The sequence below is a fragment of the Eumetopias jubatus genome, unplaced genomic scaffold (genome assembly GCF_037043125.1).
Source record: "Eumetopias jubatus isolate StellerSeaLion01/CBP00866 unplaced genomic scaffold, mEumJub1_p1.0 scaffold_1, whole genome shotgun sequence".
In the NCBI taxonomy this organism is placed as follows: Eukaryota; Metazoa; Chordata; class Mammalia; order Carnivora; family Otariidae; genus Eumetopias; species Eumetopias jubatus.
In genome coordinates, this window is record NW_028274807.1 from 203,847,740 (window position 1) to 203,868,166 (window position 20,427).

General features: G+C 56.2%; 1 protein-coding gene across 1 annotated transcript; it reads left to right on the forward strand.

The window, feature by feature from the left end:
* The first annotated feature begins 1,655 nt into the window (after window positions 1-1,655).
* On the forward strand, window positions 1,656-18,502 carry MEF2B (myocyte enhancer factor 2B). The gene is made up of 9 exons (XM_028087144.2): window positions 1,656-1,770; window positions 14,484-14,566; window positions 15,109-15,312; window positions 16,258-16,392; window positions 16,867-17,014; window positions 17,181-17,314; window positions 17,408-17,501; window positions 17,689-17,800; window positions 18,117-18,502. Exons 2-9 carry the CDS (start codon window positions 14,513-14,515, stop codon window positions 18,340-18,342), a joined length of 1,107 nt encoding a protein of 368 aa, XP_027942945.1. The 5' UTR covers window positions 1,656-1,770; window positions 14,484-14,512; the 3' UTR covers window positions 18,343-18,502.
* Window positions 18,503-20,427: the final 1,925 nt, after the last annotated feature.

Below are 20,427 nucleotides of genomic sequence, written 5' to 3' on the forward strand. Positions count from 1 at the left end.
AGGGGCAGGAACATGGGAGGGATCCCTAGTGGTGGGAGGGGGCAGTGGGTGGGATGCATGGGGGTAGACCCAGCCAGCTCAGGTCAGGCAGACCCTTCCCAACACGTCCTGGCTACTCCCAGAGCTGCTTCAGCTGCTGCCCTCACGTAACCAGAGCCTGCCTGTTGCATCAGAGGCGGGCGGGCAGCCACAGGTAAACAGAGCAGCCCTCGCGGGGCCCGGGGCTCCCCAGCCACCTCCATGCTCCCCAAGCCTTGTTTTGCGCTTTGGAGCCAAGGCAGAAGCCCCTATCCTAGCCTGGGCTCTGGTGTGTCCTTGGGACATCTGAGTGTTTGGCGTTGGGCATTGTGGGGCAGTGTAGTGGGGGCAGAGGCAGGACCCCTGGTCCCTACCTTCTGACAATGTGAAACCTAGCTTATGTCCAAAGATGAAAGCTTTGCCCAGACTAGGGATCCAAACTGCCCATGTCACAGATGGGTAGATTGAGGTTTGGGGAGAGGCCTCCCAGAACCCCAGTTCCCTGCCTCAGTGTCCCCCCCACCCCACATCTCTGCATGGTCCCCACAGAGTCCAGGAATCTAGCCATCTCCTGTTGTCTTCCAAGAAGGTGGATACCAGGCAGCTGTTGCAAACCACCTGTTCTCCCACTTTATCTGCCCCAAATCGACCCCCTCCTCTTCATCTCGAGCCTCTCTTTGGGTGCCCAGCCCAGTCTGCTTCTGTCTACTGCTCTGGCTTCGTCTCCCTCATCTCCCCGACCAAAGAATACTCTGCACTCTGCCTCTACACTTTTGCAAGTGCTTTTGCCTCTTGGAAGACCCTTCTCCCAGTGGCAAACTCCTGTTCATGCTTCAAGGCCCAATAAAACGCCCCCTTTTCTGGGAAGCCCTCCCTGGCTCCCCAGAGTTGGGGGAGTGTGTGGCAGCTCTGACTTCTCTAGGATTACCCAGTCCAAAATCATCTTCATTTTGTAATTCTATTCACATTGATTCACTCACCAATCCTGTTCTGATTTCCTTTCTGGACCTGGCCCTCTGTTGGGTGGTGCTGGGATCCCAGGGAGGGAGTGGATACAGGGGTCCGGGCCGGGGGTCTAGTCCTGGAAGCCACACTCCCTGCACACAGCTGACCTTTCAAGTGGAGGAGGGCCTGCAGCAGCCAGAGGGGTCTGTTGCCCTCCTGTGGAGACACGGGAGGCAAGCAAGCATCCAGCCACAGGGGCCCATATGAGCAAGCCCACATCGGCGACCCAAGAGCAACAACAGTCCCTCCATTTGGGTGAGAGCAAGGATCAGTGTTGGCTTCCAGAAGGGCTCGGTCCCTGGGGCCTTCAGGCTCTTGGGTCAGAGTTGTATTTCACTCAGTTTAGAATAAGTCTAGGGTTGGGGCTAGCAGTGATCCGAACTAGAGACAGGGTCCGAATTAGCGTCAGGGTCACAGTAGTAAGGTCAGGGCACGCAGTGAGGGCGGGGGGGAGTCTGGTGGGTCTGATCCAGCCCCCGCCCTGGTCCCGTCTCTTCATTATACGCCCCCCTCCTTTCAGCGTCTTCCGGGGTCTGAGTCCGGGTCTCCAGAACTCCCGGGGCGGGGCCACGCCCAAGTGCCTGCCCATCACGGCCCGTATGCAAATGAGCCCCATCCCGCCCAATCAGCTCCCGTGGGGGCGGGGCCGCACATTCTGAAGGCACCTGTGGCAGCCCTGCGCTCCGAGCTCTGTGCTGCAGCTGCAAGACTGGTCCGTGAGCGTCCAGAGGGCCCCGGGCCCAGCAGGTGCGTGTCGCGTCGGGCCGAGGTTTGTGTGGTGTCATTTGAACGGCACCTGTGGTTAGGGTTGGGTTTGGAAGTCCAAGTGTGCTGCGGTGCGTTGGAGAGTTGTGTGTCTTAAGAGATTTGCCTCCTAGGATGTGAGCCTGAGATGTGTGTCCTGAGCGGTTGTGTCCAAAGGGTGTGAGTCTGAGGGGAAGGGTGTGTCCAAAGGGTTGCGAGTCCAAGGGTTGTGTTTCTGAGAGGTTGTGTGTCCAAGGGGCATGTGTCTGAGGGTTTTGATGTCATTTGGGGAATTGTGTGTCCAAAGTTGTGGGGCCATGGGCCCCTGTTATGTGTCTGTGAGCTGTGTGTCTGGTCTGTGAGCTGGAGTGTGCCCCTCTCCGGGGATGCACCCCTTGGCACATCCTCCAGGCCCTTGTGCACAACCCAGTGCCTTGCTATGACTTTGCCCTTGTGTGTCACTGCCCCACATCTGCATGTGGCATGACTATCCATGTGTGCCTGTGACTGCCATGACCCTTACCTGCCCTGTGGGGTTTGAGCTTCAGGCAGCGAGTGTGGGGCCTCAGCTGGGCCCACGGGGTGCCTGTGAAGCTTGGGGGCAGGATAGGAGGTATGGAACCCTGGGTGGGTGGGTGGCACAGCTGCCTGGGTCACCCGCTTCCCTGTGCCTCAGTTTCTCCATCGGGGAGATGGGTACAGGAACAATAGCCACAGCCCTCTGAGATTGTCAGCACACGACAAGCTGGTGGCTGTGTTACCTTCACAGTCATGCTCCCCCTACCCGCCCCCCCCCACTTCTCCTAGGGTCCAGGGCTGCAGGCATGGCTGACTGATCTACCTGGCTATCCTCAGTCCCCTTGTTGCAGACTTGGAAGTCAGAGATAGCTGAGGCCATGCCTGGCCTGCCCCAAAATCCTCACCCAGGAAAGTCAGGACCTCTGGACATTTGGCATCCAGTAATGAGAACTCTCAGCTATTGGGGCAACAGAAACTGGGTTCAAAACAGTATTTACACTGGGAAGGACAAGTGTGTGGGGTTTGACTGCAAAGGTCAAAAGGGCTTTGGGAGAAGTCAGCCTTCCTCCATCCTGTCCCCATGCCTGCCTCCCACTGCCTGAGTCAAGGAGTGAATCTTGACTTCCAGGGAACGAAATTTTAGAACATTGAGGGCCTGGGGGTCTCACCTGCAAGAGCTGGAAGCTGTTTATCTGGTCTGGAGTGCCCACTTTGCAGGAGGGAAGACTGAGGCCAGATGGAGACATCCAGGCCCCTCAGAGAAAGTATGGGCTCAAGGCTGCCCCTCTGCCATCCAGAAACAACAAAGCCAGGAACGAGGGGCCCAGTCTTCTCTCTCCTCTCGCTGTGTGACTTCAGACAGATCACTGCCCCTCTCTGAGCTCTGCAGCTGCCCCTGTGACCTGAGCAAGTTGAGCTCGGTTTTACATTCCACCTCCAACTAATGATATTTTGTTAAATCATTACCCAACCAGGCAGACATCTGGAAAATGCAAATTAAGAGGAGAAAGGGAATTAAAATCATTTGTCACCCCAACTCAGATGCAATTAATGTAGAAATGTTAGGGGTCTGGCCTTCAGATATGAGGAACATAGACACCTGAAGACAGATGTCATTTTTCAGAGAGGATTTATCATACACTGGAATCCTATTTGGGATCAGAGAGCTTACCCCAACCCTGGCCCTTGAATCCCTGTGGGGTGCACACAGAGGTTGGGTCCTGTTTCTCAACCCCCAGAAGAGGGTCTCCCTGGGCCTGCATCTTGGGACCTGAGGCTGCCCTGTCCCCCCCCCCAGGCCCAAGAGTGAGTGTCTTGGACCCCAACGATGCCCCAGACTCACTTCTCAGACTGTGCAAGGGTGGTGATTTGGGGGTGCAGCAGGACAGCCCTGGGGTACAAGCGAGGCTAGAGTGAGAATCTGGGGGGTCTCGCTGTGTGGCCCCGGGGAAGACTGCTTCCTCTTGTGTAAAATGGGGACAGTGATCTCCGCTTCACTGGGCTGTTTGTGGGTCAGGCAGGTTCTGTGTGTAAAGGAGGTGGCATGTGGGCCTGGGCAGAGAGTAGGCACTCAGAAATAGGAGGCGCCATCCGAACTGTGACCCAGTGGAAGTCCCTGTGAGCCCCATCTAGGCCCATCCCCACCCCACCCTCTACCAGGGCCAAGGAGGCCTCGGGGCTGTCTGCTTTCCTGGCCTGCTCTTCACCAGGTCCAGGTTCACCTGGGATCAAGGCAGGGCCCTCAGCAGGGAGCAGTTGAGGCCGGTTGGCACAAGGAGTCACAGGCTGTGGGCACAGGCCTGCCCCTGTCCACTTTCCACACCCACAGCCCTCACTGTCTCTCACCAAATGCTGTCCTGGCCTCCCCTCAATAGGGCCTCCCCACAGCAGCCAGGGGGTCTTCTGAAAATCCTGAATCAGACCACAGCTCTCACCTCCTTGCACACCCTCCATGGCTCCCCACTGCTCTACAGCCCACCCTCTCATCTCCACCCCTGAGGCCCCATGTGGCCTCCCTGCCCTCCTCTGTCTCCATCGGCTCCCCCTGCTTTAGTCACACTGGCTCCCCCTGCACCTGGAAGCTGACCAGCATGTTCCCACCTCAGGTCCTTTGCACCTGCCATTTCTGCAACCAGGCAGTCTCTCCCCCACATCCCAACATGGCTGGTGTCCTCTCGTCCTTGAGGACCCCCTTTTCAGAAAGGCCCTTCCGACCCCTCTGTTCAAACCAGCTCCTTCCCCTGCCACCCATCCCTCCTGCTTCCCTCTGTTGAATTTCTTCCTTGAAGGTCTCTGTCTCTGCCATGATTATGTGTCTGTTGTCACCTCTCCCACAGGGCTGGGTCTGTCCACTCCCTGCCCCTATGTCCCCTGTACCTGGTGTGCTCTCAGACATTTCTGGGGGAAGAGAGTGGGGACCACGGATGCCTAAAGTCCCCATCTTCAGATGGCTATGTCTTGGGTCTGCTGGGCCATGGGCCGTCCCTTCCGCCCAGCGCTGACAGATGTGCTAATTTCCCAAGCAGGGAGGCCCTGGCCTCAGGGGATGAATTTCTGGGGGTCCCACGGGGACGTCTTTCTCTGGAACAAAGAGAGGGGAATCTTGGGCCGTCCCTGCAGTTGCCCCTATGGCTCGGGGGACATCATTGGGTGCCTTGGGTGGCCCTGAGCTCCAACCTGGGACAGCAGGGTTGGGTTCTGAATGTAGAGTCTCTCCCATCTCCAGGGGTCAGGGTCCCAAACCCTTCAGGGAGGTGGCATGGGGTAGTGGGCTTCTGTTTGCAGTGGCTGTGTCAGAGAAACTGGCCTTCTTGGTAGATGAGAGACATGATTTCCTTCCCAGATGTACAGTGGGACCTACGGAGGGTCCGTCCCTGGGCCTGAGAGGAGCATGAGTGCCATCCACTTGGGCTGTTGTGCGGGTGGCTGTTCAGAGCAGGGGTCTCCAACTGGAAGGGGGCAGGGCTCAGATTTGTTTTGTGGGCCACAGGCCTTTAAAAGAAAACTGAACCAGTTGTCCATGTTTCTTCCATTGATTAAGCAGTTTGCTCATTCACTCAAGGAAGGGTGCCTGGGGGCCTGCTGTGTGCCGGGCACTGGGGAGCTTCCACCCCTGCCCTCACTGAGTGGACATCGTAGTGGGACAGCATGATCGTCAAAGAAAGTAGCAAAGAAGTACAGAAAGTTTCCGGTGGGGCTAAGTGCCTCGGGGAGAGATGACTCTCCCCTGGGAAAATTGGCGCCTCCAAAAAAAGGGATTTCTTCTTGGCCTCGAAGGACATGGAGCAGCTCCTCAGACCTGGGCAAGCCTGGCAAGGGTGGTGGACCAGGGGAAGGGCCAGCCTGGGCAAAGGCCCAGTGGCGGGAATGTGGCAGGTCTGTGTGGGACTACTGTGTCAGATGCCCGAAAAGGGGCAGAAGGTGTACTAGAATTTGCTGGTAGATGAGGCCTTTCTAAAGAGGAGGGACAGGTAGGTGGGCGCCTAGGGAGCTCCCAGGGGACTCGCAGTACAAATGGGGAAACTAAGGCTCAGAGCATGTCAGGCAATGAATGTTCGTTGGAGCCAGGAATTGAACCCTGGTCTGGCCAGGCCCACAGCCACAGCCCTGGCCTCTCAGCACATGGCCACAGTGGGCCCTCCTAGGAGCAAACCTGGGGACCCCACTGGGCCTCAGTTTCCCCATAGGTATCAGAGGGACTCATGGATAAGGGATCCCTAAGGGGTCTTCTCCAACTGGAACATTCTCAGTTTCTGGGGATTCAGAGCTGCATGTGGGTGACACACCTCATCCCTCAGACCCCTACAGTTCCCAGGATCACCACAAAGATCCCTATAATCCCCTGCCACCTGCTCCGGCGTAGCCTGTGACCCCCATGAAGTGCCCAGATATGTGACCCACCCCAGATGCTCACTTCCCACAGACTCCCCAACCCCCGACCCTCCCGTGGAGCTGCTCACCACTCTGGCTCCAGAAGCCAGAGGGTTGGGCATTATTACCACTGCAGGTCTGGGGGCCCTACCTGTGTCTGGGGGTCTACGGGCAATGGACAACAAGCATGCATGTGTTTGGGGGGCATGGAATGTTTGGGGGTGTCTGCATGTATTTGGGAGTCTGGTGCATTTGGGGAATTGGAATGTGTCGGGGGCTCAGCGTGTGTCTGGAGAGGTCTGTGTGTATTTGGGGGTCTACACGTGCAGGCTGCTCTGAGTGTGTTTTGGGGATATGTGTGTTTGGAAAGCTGCATGGGTTTGGGGGGGTCTGTATTTTGGACCGCATGTCTTTTGGGGACTTTTGTATGGAGGGATCCACATGTGTTTGAGGGTGATGCCTGTGTCTGGGAGATCTATGTATGTTTTTTTTTAAGATTTTATTTATTTATTTGAGAGAGAGAGAATGAGAGAAAGAGAGCATGAGAGGGAAGAGGGTCAGAGGGAGAAGCAGGCTCCCCGCTGAGCCGGAAGCCCGATGCGGGACTCGATCCCGGGACTCCAGGATCATGACCAGAGCCGAAGGCAGTCGCTTAACCAACTGAGCCACCCAGGCGTCCGGACCTATGTATGTTTTAAGCATCTGTGCATTTTGAGGGGCTCTGCATTGTTTGGGGGACACCTCGTGTGGGGCATCTCCCTACCCTCATCTGTCCATTTGAGGAATGGGCTTTCTTCTTGTCCCCCTATTCCTTAAACCCCCCTGCCTAGTCTGCCTAGGGCCCTTGCCTGATCTGGGCACCTCCCAGGACTGAGTAGAGGTGACCATGAGACCATGAAAGCTCGATGCACAGGGGAAGGAGGAGTACAGAACACCTACTGTGAAGCCCCAGCACGCCCCAACCCCAGCTCAGCAAGGCAGCCCTGACTCTCCCCATTTCCTGGAGGAAGAAACTGAGGCCCACACAAATTTGGCCACACCAGAGTCACTGCCAGAGCCCACCTGCCCTCGGGGACTACTCTGGGCTGAGCCAGCCCCTAGGTCACCCACAGAGGCCCCCCACTTGGGGCACCATCTCCCCTGGCCCCCAGGGTAGGAGGCAGGCCCAGGGCCCCTGCTGGGGAGGGGAGGGTCGCTGGCAGCTGGGGTCAGAACAGCTTGAGCCCTCAAGAGAGGGGAGGGGGAGGGTCCCAGCTTTCCAAGGGGCTCTTCCTGTCGCCTGTAATGAGGTACTTGGGGAACAGGTGATGAAACCACCTCCTGGGTTGCGTGAGGCGGGGTTGCAGGCTTGATTCACTGCAGCCACCCAGGAGCAGCGCCCCCTCCCCGCTTCGCCGCGTCCCCGTGGGCCCTCCCCGCCCCCTCCCCCCCCACCCACCTGCCTCTCACTTCTCCTTTCCTTCCCTCCTTTCCCTGTCCGGGTGCCCCGCCAAGCTGTGGCCTCTGGGCTCCAGGGTCCGGCAGCGTGACTGTGCCACTTGTCCCCCCATTTAAGCTCCACTGGGAGCCAAGAAGGGGAACTTGACTGGCTCCTGGTCTTGTCTCTCAAACTCTCACCACAAGGCCTTTGAGGTCAGAATTCTGTGACCCATTTTATGGGGGAGGAAGTGGGGGCTTGATATCACCCAGCGTGTCACTGTGGTCTTGCAAGATGGCACGCTGACTCAGCGCCCCCAGTCCCAAGGCCCGGCCCTTCTTCCTTCTGGCTTCTGGAAGAGCCATCCACCACCCCGTCCTCCCCAGCTGGTGGGGGAGAAGGATTCTCACCCCCATTTACAGGTGAGAAAACTGAGTCCTCACACGGGGAGAACGCAATGGTGAAGGGTCAATGGGAGGGTGACGTTCTTTCCAGTTCCTGTAGTATCTCCATCACCAAGGTGCTAAAAGGCCTCACTAGGTCAAAGACGTGATAGTCTATGGCCTGAAGGACCCCAGAGGTGTTTGTTGATTGACTTAGTGAGCACAGGTACAGCCGTTGAGAGTTTATGGTGCTCCGGGCACTCAGGAAACCTTCCTTTGTCCTCAGTTCTTTCCCTGCCCAGTGCTCAGGCCTGGGATCTAGGCTCTTCTTCCACCGCTGTCATATGCCACCAGTGGATCCAGGCCCTTCCGTTGAGATTCTTCCACTTCTACCCCCTGCCCCGTCCCAGTTCAGGCCTCACGTCTCCCACCTGGTCACCTGCCCCAGCCTCTCCCTGTCACCTTCCTCCTTCTTAGATGCTACTCCCCACGGCAACCCTGAGCAGAGGAAGCTTTTTAAAAAAAAGTCCTTTGATTGATGGGCGCCTGGGTGGCTCAGTTGGTTAAGCGACTGCCTTCGGCTCAGGCCATGATCCTGGAGTCCCGGGATCGAGTCCCGCATCGGGCTCCCTGCTCGGCGGGGAGTCTGCTTCTCCCTCTGACCCTCTTCCCTCTTGTGCTCTCTATCTCTCATTCTCTCTCTCTAATAAATAAATAAAATCTTTAAAAAAATAAAAAAAATCTTTTGATTGAGATAAATCATAGAGAGAAAAAGTCACAAATCATCGGAGTAGGGCTAACACATTTGCACAAGTGAAACACGTCTGAGTCCTTGGACTCTGGGCTGGGGAGCAGCCCCTGCAAGTCCCGCTGCCCTGTCACAGTGCCTGCCCCGGGGTGGCCACTGTGCTGACCTCATCACTGTAAAAGGGAATTTCGCCTCTTCTGGAACCTCACGTAAATGGGATTACACAGCGCGTCCCTGCTGTTGAGTCCAGCACCTGTGTGGTTGCATGGAGCTGGAGTGCATCCTTTTACTGTGCTAGGTGGTAGTCCCATCATAGAGTCTAGTAGAGAGAGTAGTAGCCAGTTCTCCCATGGAGGGCGTCTGGGTGGGTTCCAGCTTGGCGCAAGGATGAATGAAGCTGCTGAAAACCCTCTTGTCTGTGTCCTTTGGTAAAATATGGACCCATTTCTCTTGGGTGAATACTGAGGAGAGAGATCGCTGGGTCGTAGGGAAGACGGATTCACCTTTAGGAAGCACCAGTTGGTTTTCCCAAGTGGCTCTGCCTCTTTCCCCTCCCACCAGCCATGTAAGAGAGTACAAGGGGATTTTTCAAACTGTAAAATTTTATCCCGACCCCCCTGCCCCCAAACTCTCCATGGCTCCTCATTGACCTCAGAGTAAAGCCCACAGTCTTCACGGTGGCCTTATGTGATCTGACCCTCACAGTCTTCCCCACCACCATCCTTCATCCCTCTCCCCTCTTCCCACTATCAGACTGTCCGTCCGTACAGCCTTCTGTGATTTCTTTAAAATACCAAACTCCTGGGACACCTGGGTGGCTCAGTCAGTTAAGCTTCTGCCTTCGGCTCAGGTCATGATCCCAGGATCCTGGAATTGAGTCCTGCATTGGGCTCCCTGCTCCGCAGGAAGCCTGCTTCTCCCTCTGCCTGCCGCTCCCCCTGCTTGTGCTCTCTCTCTCTCTCTCTGACAAATAAATTAATAAAATCTTAAAAAATAAAAATAAAATACCAAACTTCTGATCGCTCCAGATCTTTCCCCTTGGAGATCCCCCTGCCAGGAATACCCCTCACCCCCACAAAATCTTCCATGATTGGCTCCTCCCTTGCTTGGCTGTCTCTTTTATGTGCTTCAGGTCTCAGCTCCAATCTCACCTCTTCAGGAGAGCTTCCCTGAAATCTCTGGTTCACATTGACCCTTTTGTGGTCAATACATCTCTCTCTCTGGACTTTGTCGGGTTCTGACATATAGGAGTTTTTGTAAAAATGACTTGGGCAATTCTCATTGCTTGCAAAGGTCTGGGTTAGTTTCAATAACATTGCATTTCCCTCTCCTTTGAGGTTTGATAAGAGCCATAAAACCATGTGGGCCTGCTGTCCTTTTAATGGTAGGTCTTGAGTCACTTTTCTAATCTTCTATGGTCATTGGTCTACTTAAACTTTCTACTTCTTTTGTGATCAGCTTATTAAAGGGGTTGGCACATGGTGGATATTTAATATATGCTAAGTATGAGGACATGAAGAAAAGGGTAGGGAGGTAATGGACTCTCAGCTTCAAATGCCCACCCCCTTCCCATCTGCTCAGACCCCCCCATCCAACCTGTCCATCAAGGCCCAACTACATGCTTCCTCCTCTGAGATGCCCTCTTGGATTTCTCCTGGCCCTTCTTCCCGCTCCATTCTCGGGTCAATTGGTCCATCTCTTTGCTTCTCTGCTGGACAGACGCCACAAACTCTCTGCTTTCTGGCTGGATAGCGTGGGGGTAGAGGGGGGATGTGTGCACGGAAGAGGCCTCCCCCCTCGTGCCTGGCACATCCAGCATGTGCTGCCGCCTCCCCCCAGCAGTTCCGATCACGCCAACATCTGGAGAACAGGCCACCGGGCCCGTCTGCGGCTCAGTGGGGATTTGCATGTGAGTACAAATATATATGCACAGTCCGGGCCCTCCGCCTCCGCGTTCCCTGGCTGGCCCTTCACACCTGGGCTTGAAGCAGGTCAACGCTGAGTGACTGGATTTGCATGCCCATGTATTTCTGGGTAGGGAGTCAGCTGGGGGAGTCTGAGAGGAAGTTGTTGAGGGAAGCTGGGGGGAGTTCAGAGTCTCTCTTGACCTGCTCCATTCACTAAATCTGGTCCTGAGGGGCTTCCAATCTGAGGGAGACAGAGCTGGATATACACACGCCTGGCCCCATGGGGTCAAAACTGGAGGGGAAGTTCGGGAGCTGTAGGAGTCCAGAGTGAGGGCAGGGAGGGCCTCCTAGAGGAATTAATTTTTTGAGCTGGGTTTTGAAGTGTGAATAGGAGTTGGCCAAGTGAAAAAAAAGGGCTTTCCAGGCAGAGTCATTTTGTTGAAGGTAGATTAAGATGGACAGGGGCTGATTGGGGCAGGGCCTCAAATGCCAGGCTGGGGACTAGAAATTTCTCCTGAGGGCAGAGGGGAGCCATGAAGAGTGTGTGAGCAAGAAGGAGGTATGATCAGAGCTGTATGTTGGGTAGATCACTCAAGGGCCAGAATTGGGATGACTTTGGTTCTTGGGTGAGGATTGGGGGTTCCATGGTCATCGAGGGTCAGAAGAGTCAAACCCCTGCATGAGCCCATCTGCATCTGTCAGGCCTGGACCCAGAGATGGCAGAGGAGGATCTGGTGTCTTTGGGAGGAACCAAAGACCCCTGGGGTACAGTGATTTCAAGGGCATGATGTAGGCCTAGAACAGAGGGGGCCTCACCCCTAGTCTCTGCCCGGATGAACACAGCCCTGGTCTCCCCTCAAGCCTCCTGCCATCTCTCGCCTGGCCCCCAACAGTCCTGCTCCCCATGGCAGCTGCGGCTAAGTTTGTAAATGATAAATCAAACCCCATTCCTTTTTGCTCAAAACCCTCTCATGGCTCTCTGTCGTTCTTAGACCAAAACCCACAGTCCCCCCCCACAGATCAGAGGACCCGGGGTGACCTTGTCTCTGTGGCCTCTACCCCTGGACTCCTCCCTCCAGCCTCACTACTGTGTCTCGTCCTTCTTCGGGGCCTTTGGGTCCGCTCCTCCTTCTACCTGGAACTCACTTCCTGTCTCGGCTCTTGGGTCTCAGTTTAGAGAGAAACGCCCCCACCTTCTGGCTCATGGGTCTGCCTCATTATATGAGCCTTGCCCTGGCCAAGATGTCCTTGTCTAAACTGGGGACAGATTGAGAAGGGTCCAGATTCAGATCTTCCAGGCCTGGAGATTCATGTCTGAGTCCCATGTTCCCATGGGACCCCAGGCACGGGGGCATTTCCGGAGTCACCTTGGCACCAGGACCTCCGGACCAGTGCCCCCCTTCTGTCCCAAGGGACCTGTCAGGGCGGGGGCAACACGTCCCAGCCGTGGGAACGCACCCGATTCCGGCCAGGGATTAAAATTAGCCCGGAAAGTTAAATTTAGCAAGTCAAGCTGGAGCTGGGGGGCCAGGGCTGGGGCTCCCGTGGGTTCTGGCTCTGCATAGTTATGACCGTTCAGAGACCCAGACCAGAGAAAGTTGAAGGCACACCTGGGGTCACACAACAAGCCAAATACGACAGTGTCTAACGCTCCTGGGCCGTGGGACTCTGGAACAGTGTGTGTGTGTGTGTGGGGGGTCCCACCCAAACCCCTGGAGCTGGAGTCTGGGAAGCAGGTATGGTTGCTCCTGGAGATGGACCCACATTTTCCTACACTTCCCAAGAGCTCATTCCCAGGCCTTGGGTCAGGTGCTCTGCATTTCATAGCCAGCCTCTCCACAGAACAGCACACAGAGGCCTAGGGAGAGGCCTCCCTTGCTGAGGATTGCCCAGTGGGTCAGAGGCTGTCTGGGACCTGACCGCAGGCCCACCTGACCTTGGGCAGGCCACTCACCTGAAGCCTCAGTCACCTGTGACATGAGAGGGGCCAGGAGGTCATGTGGTCATAGACTTGGTGGAAGGGTCTTGGATGCCTCGGGGTGGCTGTCTGCACAGTGGGATGGATGCTACACGGTGGGCAACGTGACTCCTTCATTCCGAGGAGCCCTGCAAGGGGAGAGCTGGGGAAGGCCTGGACCCAACGTGCTGCACATCTTGGGGACATGTTGTCCTCCACCAGCTGTCCATTTTCACCCTTGAGCACGCCTCCAGGGAGATCCAAGGTCCTCATGAGAAGGGTCCAGGGTTTCTCTCAAGCAGATCTCAGGCCCAAACCCCAGTGTGAGCTCTAAGCTTGAGGCCTTTTCAGGGTGTCCTGACCTACTCCCACCTGTTATTCTTTTTATTTTCTAAAGATTCATTTGTCCATTTGAGAGAGAGGGGGAGGGACAGAGGGGGAAGGAGAGAAAAATCCTCAAGCAGGCTCCCCACTGAGCCTGGAACCCCCTGCAGGGCTCAATCCCTGGACCCTGAGATCAGAACCCAAGCTGAAATCAAAAGTCAAATGCTGAACTGACTGAGCCCCCAGGTCTCCCCTGTTATTTTTTTTTAAGATTTTTTTTGTTTGTTTATTTGACAGAGATAGAGCACGAGTGGGGTGAGGGTCAGAGGGAGAAGCAGTCTTCCTGATGAGCCCGGAGCCCGATGCGGGGCTCGATCCCAGGACCCCAGGATCATGACCTGAGCCAAAGGCATACACTTCACCAACTGAGCCACCCAGGCGCCCCAATTCTTTTTAAATGGATATAATCTATAATCGCTGAGAGGGGAAAGTTAGAAAATTCAGATAATCAAAAAGGGAAGAAAAAAAAAGACACCACAGGTCACACGTTGTACGTTTCCATTTACATGAAACCTCTAGAATGCACATGTCCATAGCGACAGCAGATCTGTGGTTGCCAGGGTCTGGGGAGGCAGGATGGGGAGTGACTGCTAATACACACGGGGTCTCCTTTTTGGGGGATGAAAACTTTCTGGAACTAGCTGGAGGTAATGGTTGTACAACAATGTGAATGCACTAAGTGCCACTGAATCGCACACTTTAAAATGGTGATTTTTAGGTGGTGCGAATTGCATCTAAATTTTTTACAAAGGAGGAAAAATTCACCCATAAATTTCCACCCAGCAGTGACTCCTATCTTGCTCATTTCCTTCTAGTCTTTTCTACTCTCAATGCAATTTTTAAATATATGTTTTCTTATAATCACAGCCCTGGATCTTGCTTGTTGGGGAGCTGTTTTGAATCGAATGGCTTAAAGGTGTCCGATGTGCGTACCAGGCTTTTAAATTTTTTTTTTTTCCAGTGGCTCAAGATCAGTGATTCAGGGAGCAATGTTTCCTGAGCGCTGCCAGGTATCGGCATCAGATGTCCATCCAACCTGGCCCATCAAGGGCTTTTAGGCTGTTGCTAGTATTCATAACAGCAGTGCATATGTAGCACCGGCTGTGTGCTCGGCGGATCTGAATGCTTCACGGGGGTTAGCTCATTTTATCTCCCAACAACACTGGGCTGTGCGTGACACTGTTATCCCCACTGCACATGCACAGGGGCTTAGGAAGGTCAGGCTCCCCCGAGGTCCCACAATTACCAGCTTGTTTTGTTTTAGAGGCAGGGGTGGGGCATCTGTACCCCGATCCTTTGCCCTCGGTTAGCCTTCTCTTCATGTGGAGTTGGTCCAAAAGTGTTCACTGAGCATCTACTGCCTCTGGGGCCAGTTGAGAGTGGGGATTGTGGGGGTGACCCAGCCTGCCTTGATTTCCCCCCATCATCTCTCCCTCAGAGCTTGGCAGGGGCAGGCGGAAGACAGAAGGGAGGCTGGGTCCCGGTCTCACTTTCCATCCACCCACTCTGCCCTCTTTTCCTTTCCTGCAAGGCCAAGGTCGTTCTACCCAGCCTGGCACAATGGGGAGGAAAAAAATCCAGATCTCCCGCATTCTGGACCAAAGGAATCGGCAGGTGAGTTCACGGGGGCGGGGGAGGGGGAACAGTGGCTGGGGGAAAGGCGTTCTTGGCAGCAGACCCAGCCTGGGCAAAGGCCTGTCCATTTGGGGGAGCTGCAAGGGCATGGGGAGCCTTGATGCGGTGTCCGGAGTTTGACAGGTAGCATTTGCTCATTTTCATGATGATTTATTCATTTATTCTCCCTGATGACTGGAGCCCCAGTCACGGGAGAGATGAAGTTTGACACAAACCCACCCAACTCAGAGGGCTGGTCCAGAGGGAGGCACAGAACCGAGGAAGCTCAGAGAGGGAATGTGGGCCCTGTCCTGGAGACCCAGGAAACTTCCCAAAGGAGAGGACATTTGGACAAGGTTTTGAAGCACCAATAGGAGTTGGCCGGGTTGAGAAGTGAGAAGTAGGGGAGCAGCCAGAAAGGACAGCATGCATAAGGCACAGAATCTTGAGGCATGCTCAGGGAACAGTTAGGCCCCTCCATCTCCTCCTTACCACCCCCAATCCATGTCTTCTCCCACCCCACCTGTGGGTCCTGGCTCCAGGTGACATTCACTAAGCGGAAGTTCGGGCTGATGAAGAAGGCCTATGAGCTGAGCGTGCTCTGCGATTGTGAGATCGCCCTCATCATCTTCAACAGCGCCAATCGCCTCTTCCAGTATGCCAGCACGGACATGGACCGCGTGCTCCTGAAGTACACAGAGTACAGTGAGCCCCACGAGAGCCGCACCAACACCGACATCCTCGAGGTACCCCTGGGGCCCTCCTCCCAGCGCCCTGAGGTCCAGCTCCCTGCGCCTGCTCCGAGCCTAGGGACTCTTGGCACAAAAGACGAGTGTTGCAACCTGGCTTTACTGCTGGTAAAAGCAGGTTTGAGGCAATGTGGGGTCCCTCCGAGGGGCAGCTGCCCCACAGTAGAGATAAAAACATCCACTGTGTGCCCCGCACACACCTCATTGAATCCTGTCCCCTGTTTGGTGAGGGCAGAGAGCAAGCAGACCTCACTGAGGGCGCAGAGTGTTTTTGTCTGAGCTGCTGTGTCCCCAGGAGAAAGGGACAGAAGCAGCCCGGCACTAGCTGATTCGTCCCCACACCCGCAACCCAGGCTGGGCGAGATCACTTCCCTTTGGACATGGGAATCTTTTCCCAAGATGGGAAGCTGAAGCCCCAGAGATGGAGATGGAGAGACCAGTAGGCCTGGGGCTGCACGTGGCGACCCCTAATGTTTCAGGAGGGTTGGGGAGAAGCTGTCAAAGGAGAGGCAGGGCTCCAGGAGTGTGCAGGTCCTGGGGGAAGCAGCTCAGGAAAGCCTAGAAGGTTGTCCTCCAACATTTATGAAATACCTGTCGCACGCCAGGCACGGAGGCTGCACTCCAGTGCGGAACGGAGGTACCAGGGCTGTATTCAGGAGTGTTAGGACAGTGCCAGCAGGGCCAGTGGATCTTGGCCCCCACTGTGTGACCTGGGCCTCTCTGGTCCCAGGGCAGGACAGTCCCTCTCTCACACACATTTGGAATTTGCTAGATGATAACTCACTAGGGTTTTTGGTCAATGGGATTTGGCTGGAACAGGCTGCGCCTGCACTCCGATCCACCCACAGAGCTGGGTGGGGGCGGTATCTTCCCTCTCCCATAGAACCAGGTTCCCTGGCTAGGATCGGGGGAGGGTCACCCTGTTGTCTCCCCTTCCCACAGACACTGAAGCGGAGGGGTGTGGGCCTTGATGGACCAGAGCTGGAGCCAGATGAAGGGCCTGACGGGCCAGGAGAGAAGCTGCGAAGGTTGGCAGGTGACGGGGGTGACCCAGCCTTGCCCCGGCCCCGGCTCTATGTAAGTGACTTCCTGCACCACCACGAAGGGGCCCTCCCTCACCTCCTAGGCCCAAGTGGTCAAGGCTGAGACCCAGACAAGGACCTAAGGCCAAGAAGTCTAGAGTTAGGGAGCAGGTCTCTGCCTAGGTGGAAAGGGAAGGTTTCCTGGAGGAGTGGGCATTATAGTTGGGGTTTTGAAGGATGAATAAGAGTTCAATGGACAGCCATTTCCTTCCTCCTTTATTTCTTTGATTCATCCAACACCCTGGGAAGCCCCCTCAGTGCCAACCCCATGCTGAGCAAGAAGCCTCAGCTCTGGGCCTGTCAGTGAGTGACAGCACCAGACACAGGCTCCTTCCATCATGTGGGGTTAGGCCAGAGGGAGGAGTAGCAAGGGCTTCCAGAGGTGGAGGCTGGCCTCTGATTTTCTGTCTTGGATTTGATGCCCTTGTCTCCATGTTCCTCCAACCAATCCCATCCTCTCTGCCCTCAGCCAGCAGCCCCTACTATGCCCAGCCCGGACATGGTATATGGGGCCCTGCCCCCACCAGGCTGCGACCCCAGTGGGCTTGGGGAGGCCCTCCCCGCCCAGAGCCGCCCTTCTCCTTTCCGGCCCGCAGCCCCCAAAGCTGGGCCCCCAGGTGAGCATGGGCCACAGGCCCTGGGGCAAAAGGGGGTGGGAATCCAAGGAGGGTTGTAGGGGGATCTTGGCTTAGGCACTGCTTGTCTGTGTATTACCTCTGGACCTCAGACTTGGTTAGATTACATGGCCACATGCCCTCTCTCTGGGGGTTTCCTGCTCCTCAGGCCTGGCACACCCTCTCTTCTCACCGAGCCACCTTGCCAGCAAGACACCACCACCCCTGTACCTGGCAGCAGATGGGCGGAGGCCGGACCTGCCTGGTAGCCTGGCGGGGGCCCGAGGGGGACTGAACACCTCAGTGAGTGAGGGGAAGGTGTAGCAGGGCTGTTGGGGGAGGGCAGGATGGCCTGTGTGTGGGCCTCAGTTTCCCCTGTACCCTGTCTCCCCACAGAGAGGCCTCTATGGTAGCCTACAGAGTCCATGCTCTGCCACAGCTCCGGGACCCCCACTCGGGAGTTTCCCCTTCCTCCCTGCAGGCGCCCCAGGTATGCACCCCCCATGTTCCCTGCCATGGGAGACATCCATACACCTGCCTGCTGGGGGTGAGGGGTGGGGGCTGGTGGTCAGCATTTCCCCACCCACCAGAACTGAAAACTGGCTGGTGGGATAGGTCAAGCTTGGGCAAGGGGCTCCCTGAGGTCAGGGCCTCAATTTATTCCTCCTTCCCCCCAGAATATGGCCTGGGAGACCCCCCTCCGCCCCCTGGCCTGCTGCAGCCCCCCACCCTGGCCCCCTGGCAGCATTCCAGGGGTGATGGGCCCCCAGCCGCCCCTCCCCAGCCGAGGTAAGTGCCTCAATTGCCCCTCCTCTCTCCGCTCCGTGTTTCGGGTGGTTGTGGGGGGGGGGGGTCCCTCCAAGTCTTCTGAAGCCCCTAGCCACTGCTGACCTCTGGTGGCCACTCCTGGTTCTACACTCAGCCCCTCCCGCCTGTTCTTGGTGGGATGGGTGGCTATTTTGGAAACCCCAAGAGGGACCGCCACCCCCTCCTTTCCCAAGGTCCTCCTGCCGAGCCTTTGCCCAAGCCATATCACCTCCCTGGCTTTCCTCCCTTCCTCGCTGAGCTCACAGCCCTCCTTCTCTCTCTCTGTCTCTCCCTGCAGTGGGAGCCGAAGCCTGAGTGAGGAGGGTCCCCCCGCCCGTGGCGCCTCCCCACCAACCCCCCCAGTCAGCATCAAGTCCGAGCGCCTCTCGCCAGCCCCTGGGGGCCCCGGCGACTTTCCCAAGACTTTCCCCTATCCCTTGCTCCTGTCCCGGCCCCTGGCAGAGCCCCTACGGCCCGGACCCCCCCTGCGCCGTCTGCCCACTGCCGACGGCTGGGCTCGGTAGTGGACCCAGGGGTGGCACGGGTCCTTCCTCCCACGCGGGGCGAGGGCACGTGGGGTCCCAGTCTCCCTCCCCACGTCGTTAGAAAAGAGCCAGCAGTTAACGTCCCTCCAAAGTGAGGGCCTGGAGTTCAGATCCACGGTCGGGGGTGGGGGATCCTTTCTCCCTTTCCTGTGTGTGTATCCACCAATAAAACACGCGTGGTGTCCATGGATGAAACTATCTGTCGCTACTCAGAACCACCACCACGTCCGGGTCCTCCCATCTCTTCCCAACAGGTCTCAGTCTTGCCTTGTCTCGGTTTGGGGTACTCCCTTCAGAATCCTATCCTGAGACTAGGATTCAAAGGTGGGTATATCCCGGAGGAAGGCAGTTGAGGGGTAGGGACGTGGCGGGGAAGAGCCTTGCAGGGGGCAGCAGGGAGCAGGTGACTTCGTGGGCAGCGCTGCCCACCTCCTCTGCCCCCGGGGACCCTGGGGGAGTGCTTAGAGCACGCACCTAAAGTGGTTCCACTCCAGGGGTGAGAGGCTGGGCTACCACCTCCTGAGGATATCAAGTCGTGTGCTCAAGGGAAAGTTTCCAGGCTGGGTTGCAATCACTTGCAGCAAGAAGCAGTTGGGAATCTTGAACACTGTTCAATGGGGCGGTCACTACACCATTCATCTTTTAATGGACATATTCCTTGATCCCTTGACCCAGCAATTTCGATCCACCAGAGGCAGGAGGGAGCCGGGCGTTTATCTACCCACTTGGGGGGGGGCACAAACTCCCCCCACTCTGGCCGGCATCCTGAGGGCAGACTTGGGTGTCCAGGAGCCAAAGGGAGCTCCATCTGCTTCCCCTGTCCAGTCACTCCCCGAGGTGCTCTCGTGGGATGTTTATAACTCTCAGATCTGATCTCTGACCTTTCCGAGCTCCTCAGCTGCCCCCACCCCTCTACTCCGTCTGCCCTGTCACCCACCATGTCCCCTGCCCTGAGCCCCTCTAGAAATACTTCCAGTCCCAAGCCTTGGTTGGATGAAATGGAGGCAAGGCTGGAGAGGGTCCCTTCTTAGCCTCTGGATCTCACCCTCATGGGGGACAAGAAGCCAGGCCAGTTCCTGAAGTTAGTGCCCACAGGTTAAGCGCCCCGTGTCGGGTTCTTAAAAATGTAGGCTGCTTTCAAAGATTGGGAGGTGGGGGCACGGGCGGGTGGGTGTGGTTCTGCATGCCCATCCTGGGAGACTGCACTTTCGCCATCATCCATTAGGTGGCGCCCAATAGTGTGCTTTGGATTCTGCACTCCGCGCTCAAAAGTAAAAAATAAAATAGAAATAGTAATTAAAAAATAAAATCCCTCTTGGCTTCCAAGGGCTTCACCCCATGTTTTCAGGGTCTGAGCCTGGGGACTCAGAAAGGTCTGTGTCACATGTTGCCTGCACATATAGAGCTTGGGGTGTCCTGGGTCATGAAAGGTCAGTGAGCAGGCTACTGGCTTCTGGAGACACCTTTGGTCCAAACTCCAGCTCTGCACCTGCTGGCTCTGTGGGGGTGTGTGTGTGGGGTGGAGCAGGGAGGGTTGTGTGAAAGTGTCCTCTACCAGCCTTTCTAAGGACACCGTGGTGATGTCAGTCAGGGCTATTTTCACCATCAGAGGGACCCTGAGTCTCCCAGGAGCTCAGTCACTGGTTGAAAGCAGCATGGGAATTGTGGCACAAATGCAGTCATGGAAGTCAGAAACCTGAGAGATGCATTTTTCAAGAGCATCATACACTCAGAGATAGTGGAATGGCCAATGTGGAGAGAGTGTGGACTTCAGTGTAATCAGAGAGGCTGGGCTGTTAATGCAGACAGACATAGGGAGTGTCTTGAGGATCAGGGACCATGGAGTACCCAATGCAGGACAGAGAATGTGGATTCGCCCAGTGGAGAATGGAGAACAAGGAACGTCCAATGTGGAACAGACAACATGCACATCCAACATAGACTAGAGAGTGAGGAGTGTCCATTTTAGAACAGAGGAGGGACATTGTCTGGGCCAAGTGTTAAGAGGTGTCCTTAAGCTGCTCTGGGGAAAAATAGACTGTGGGGGCTGAGGTGAGGTGTAGG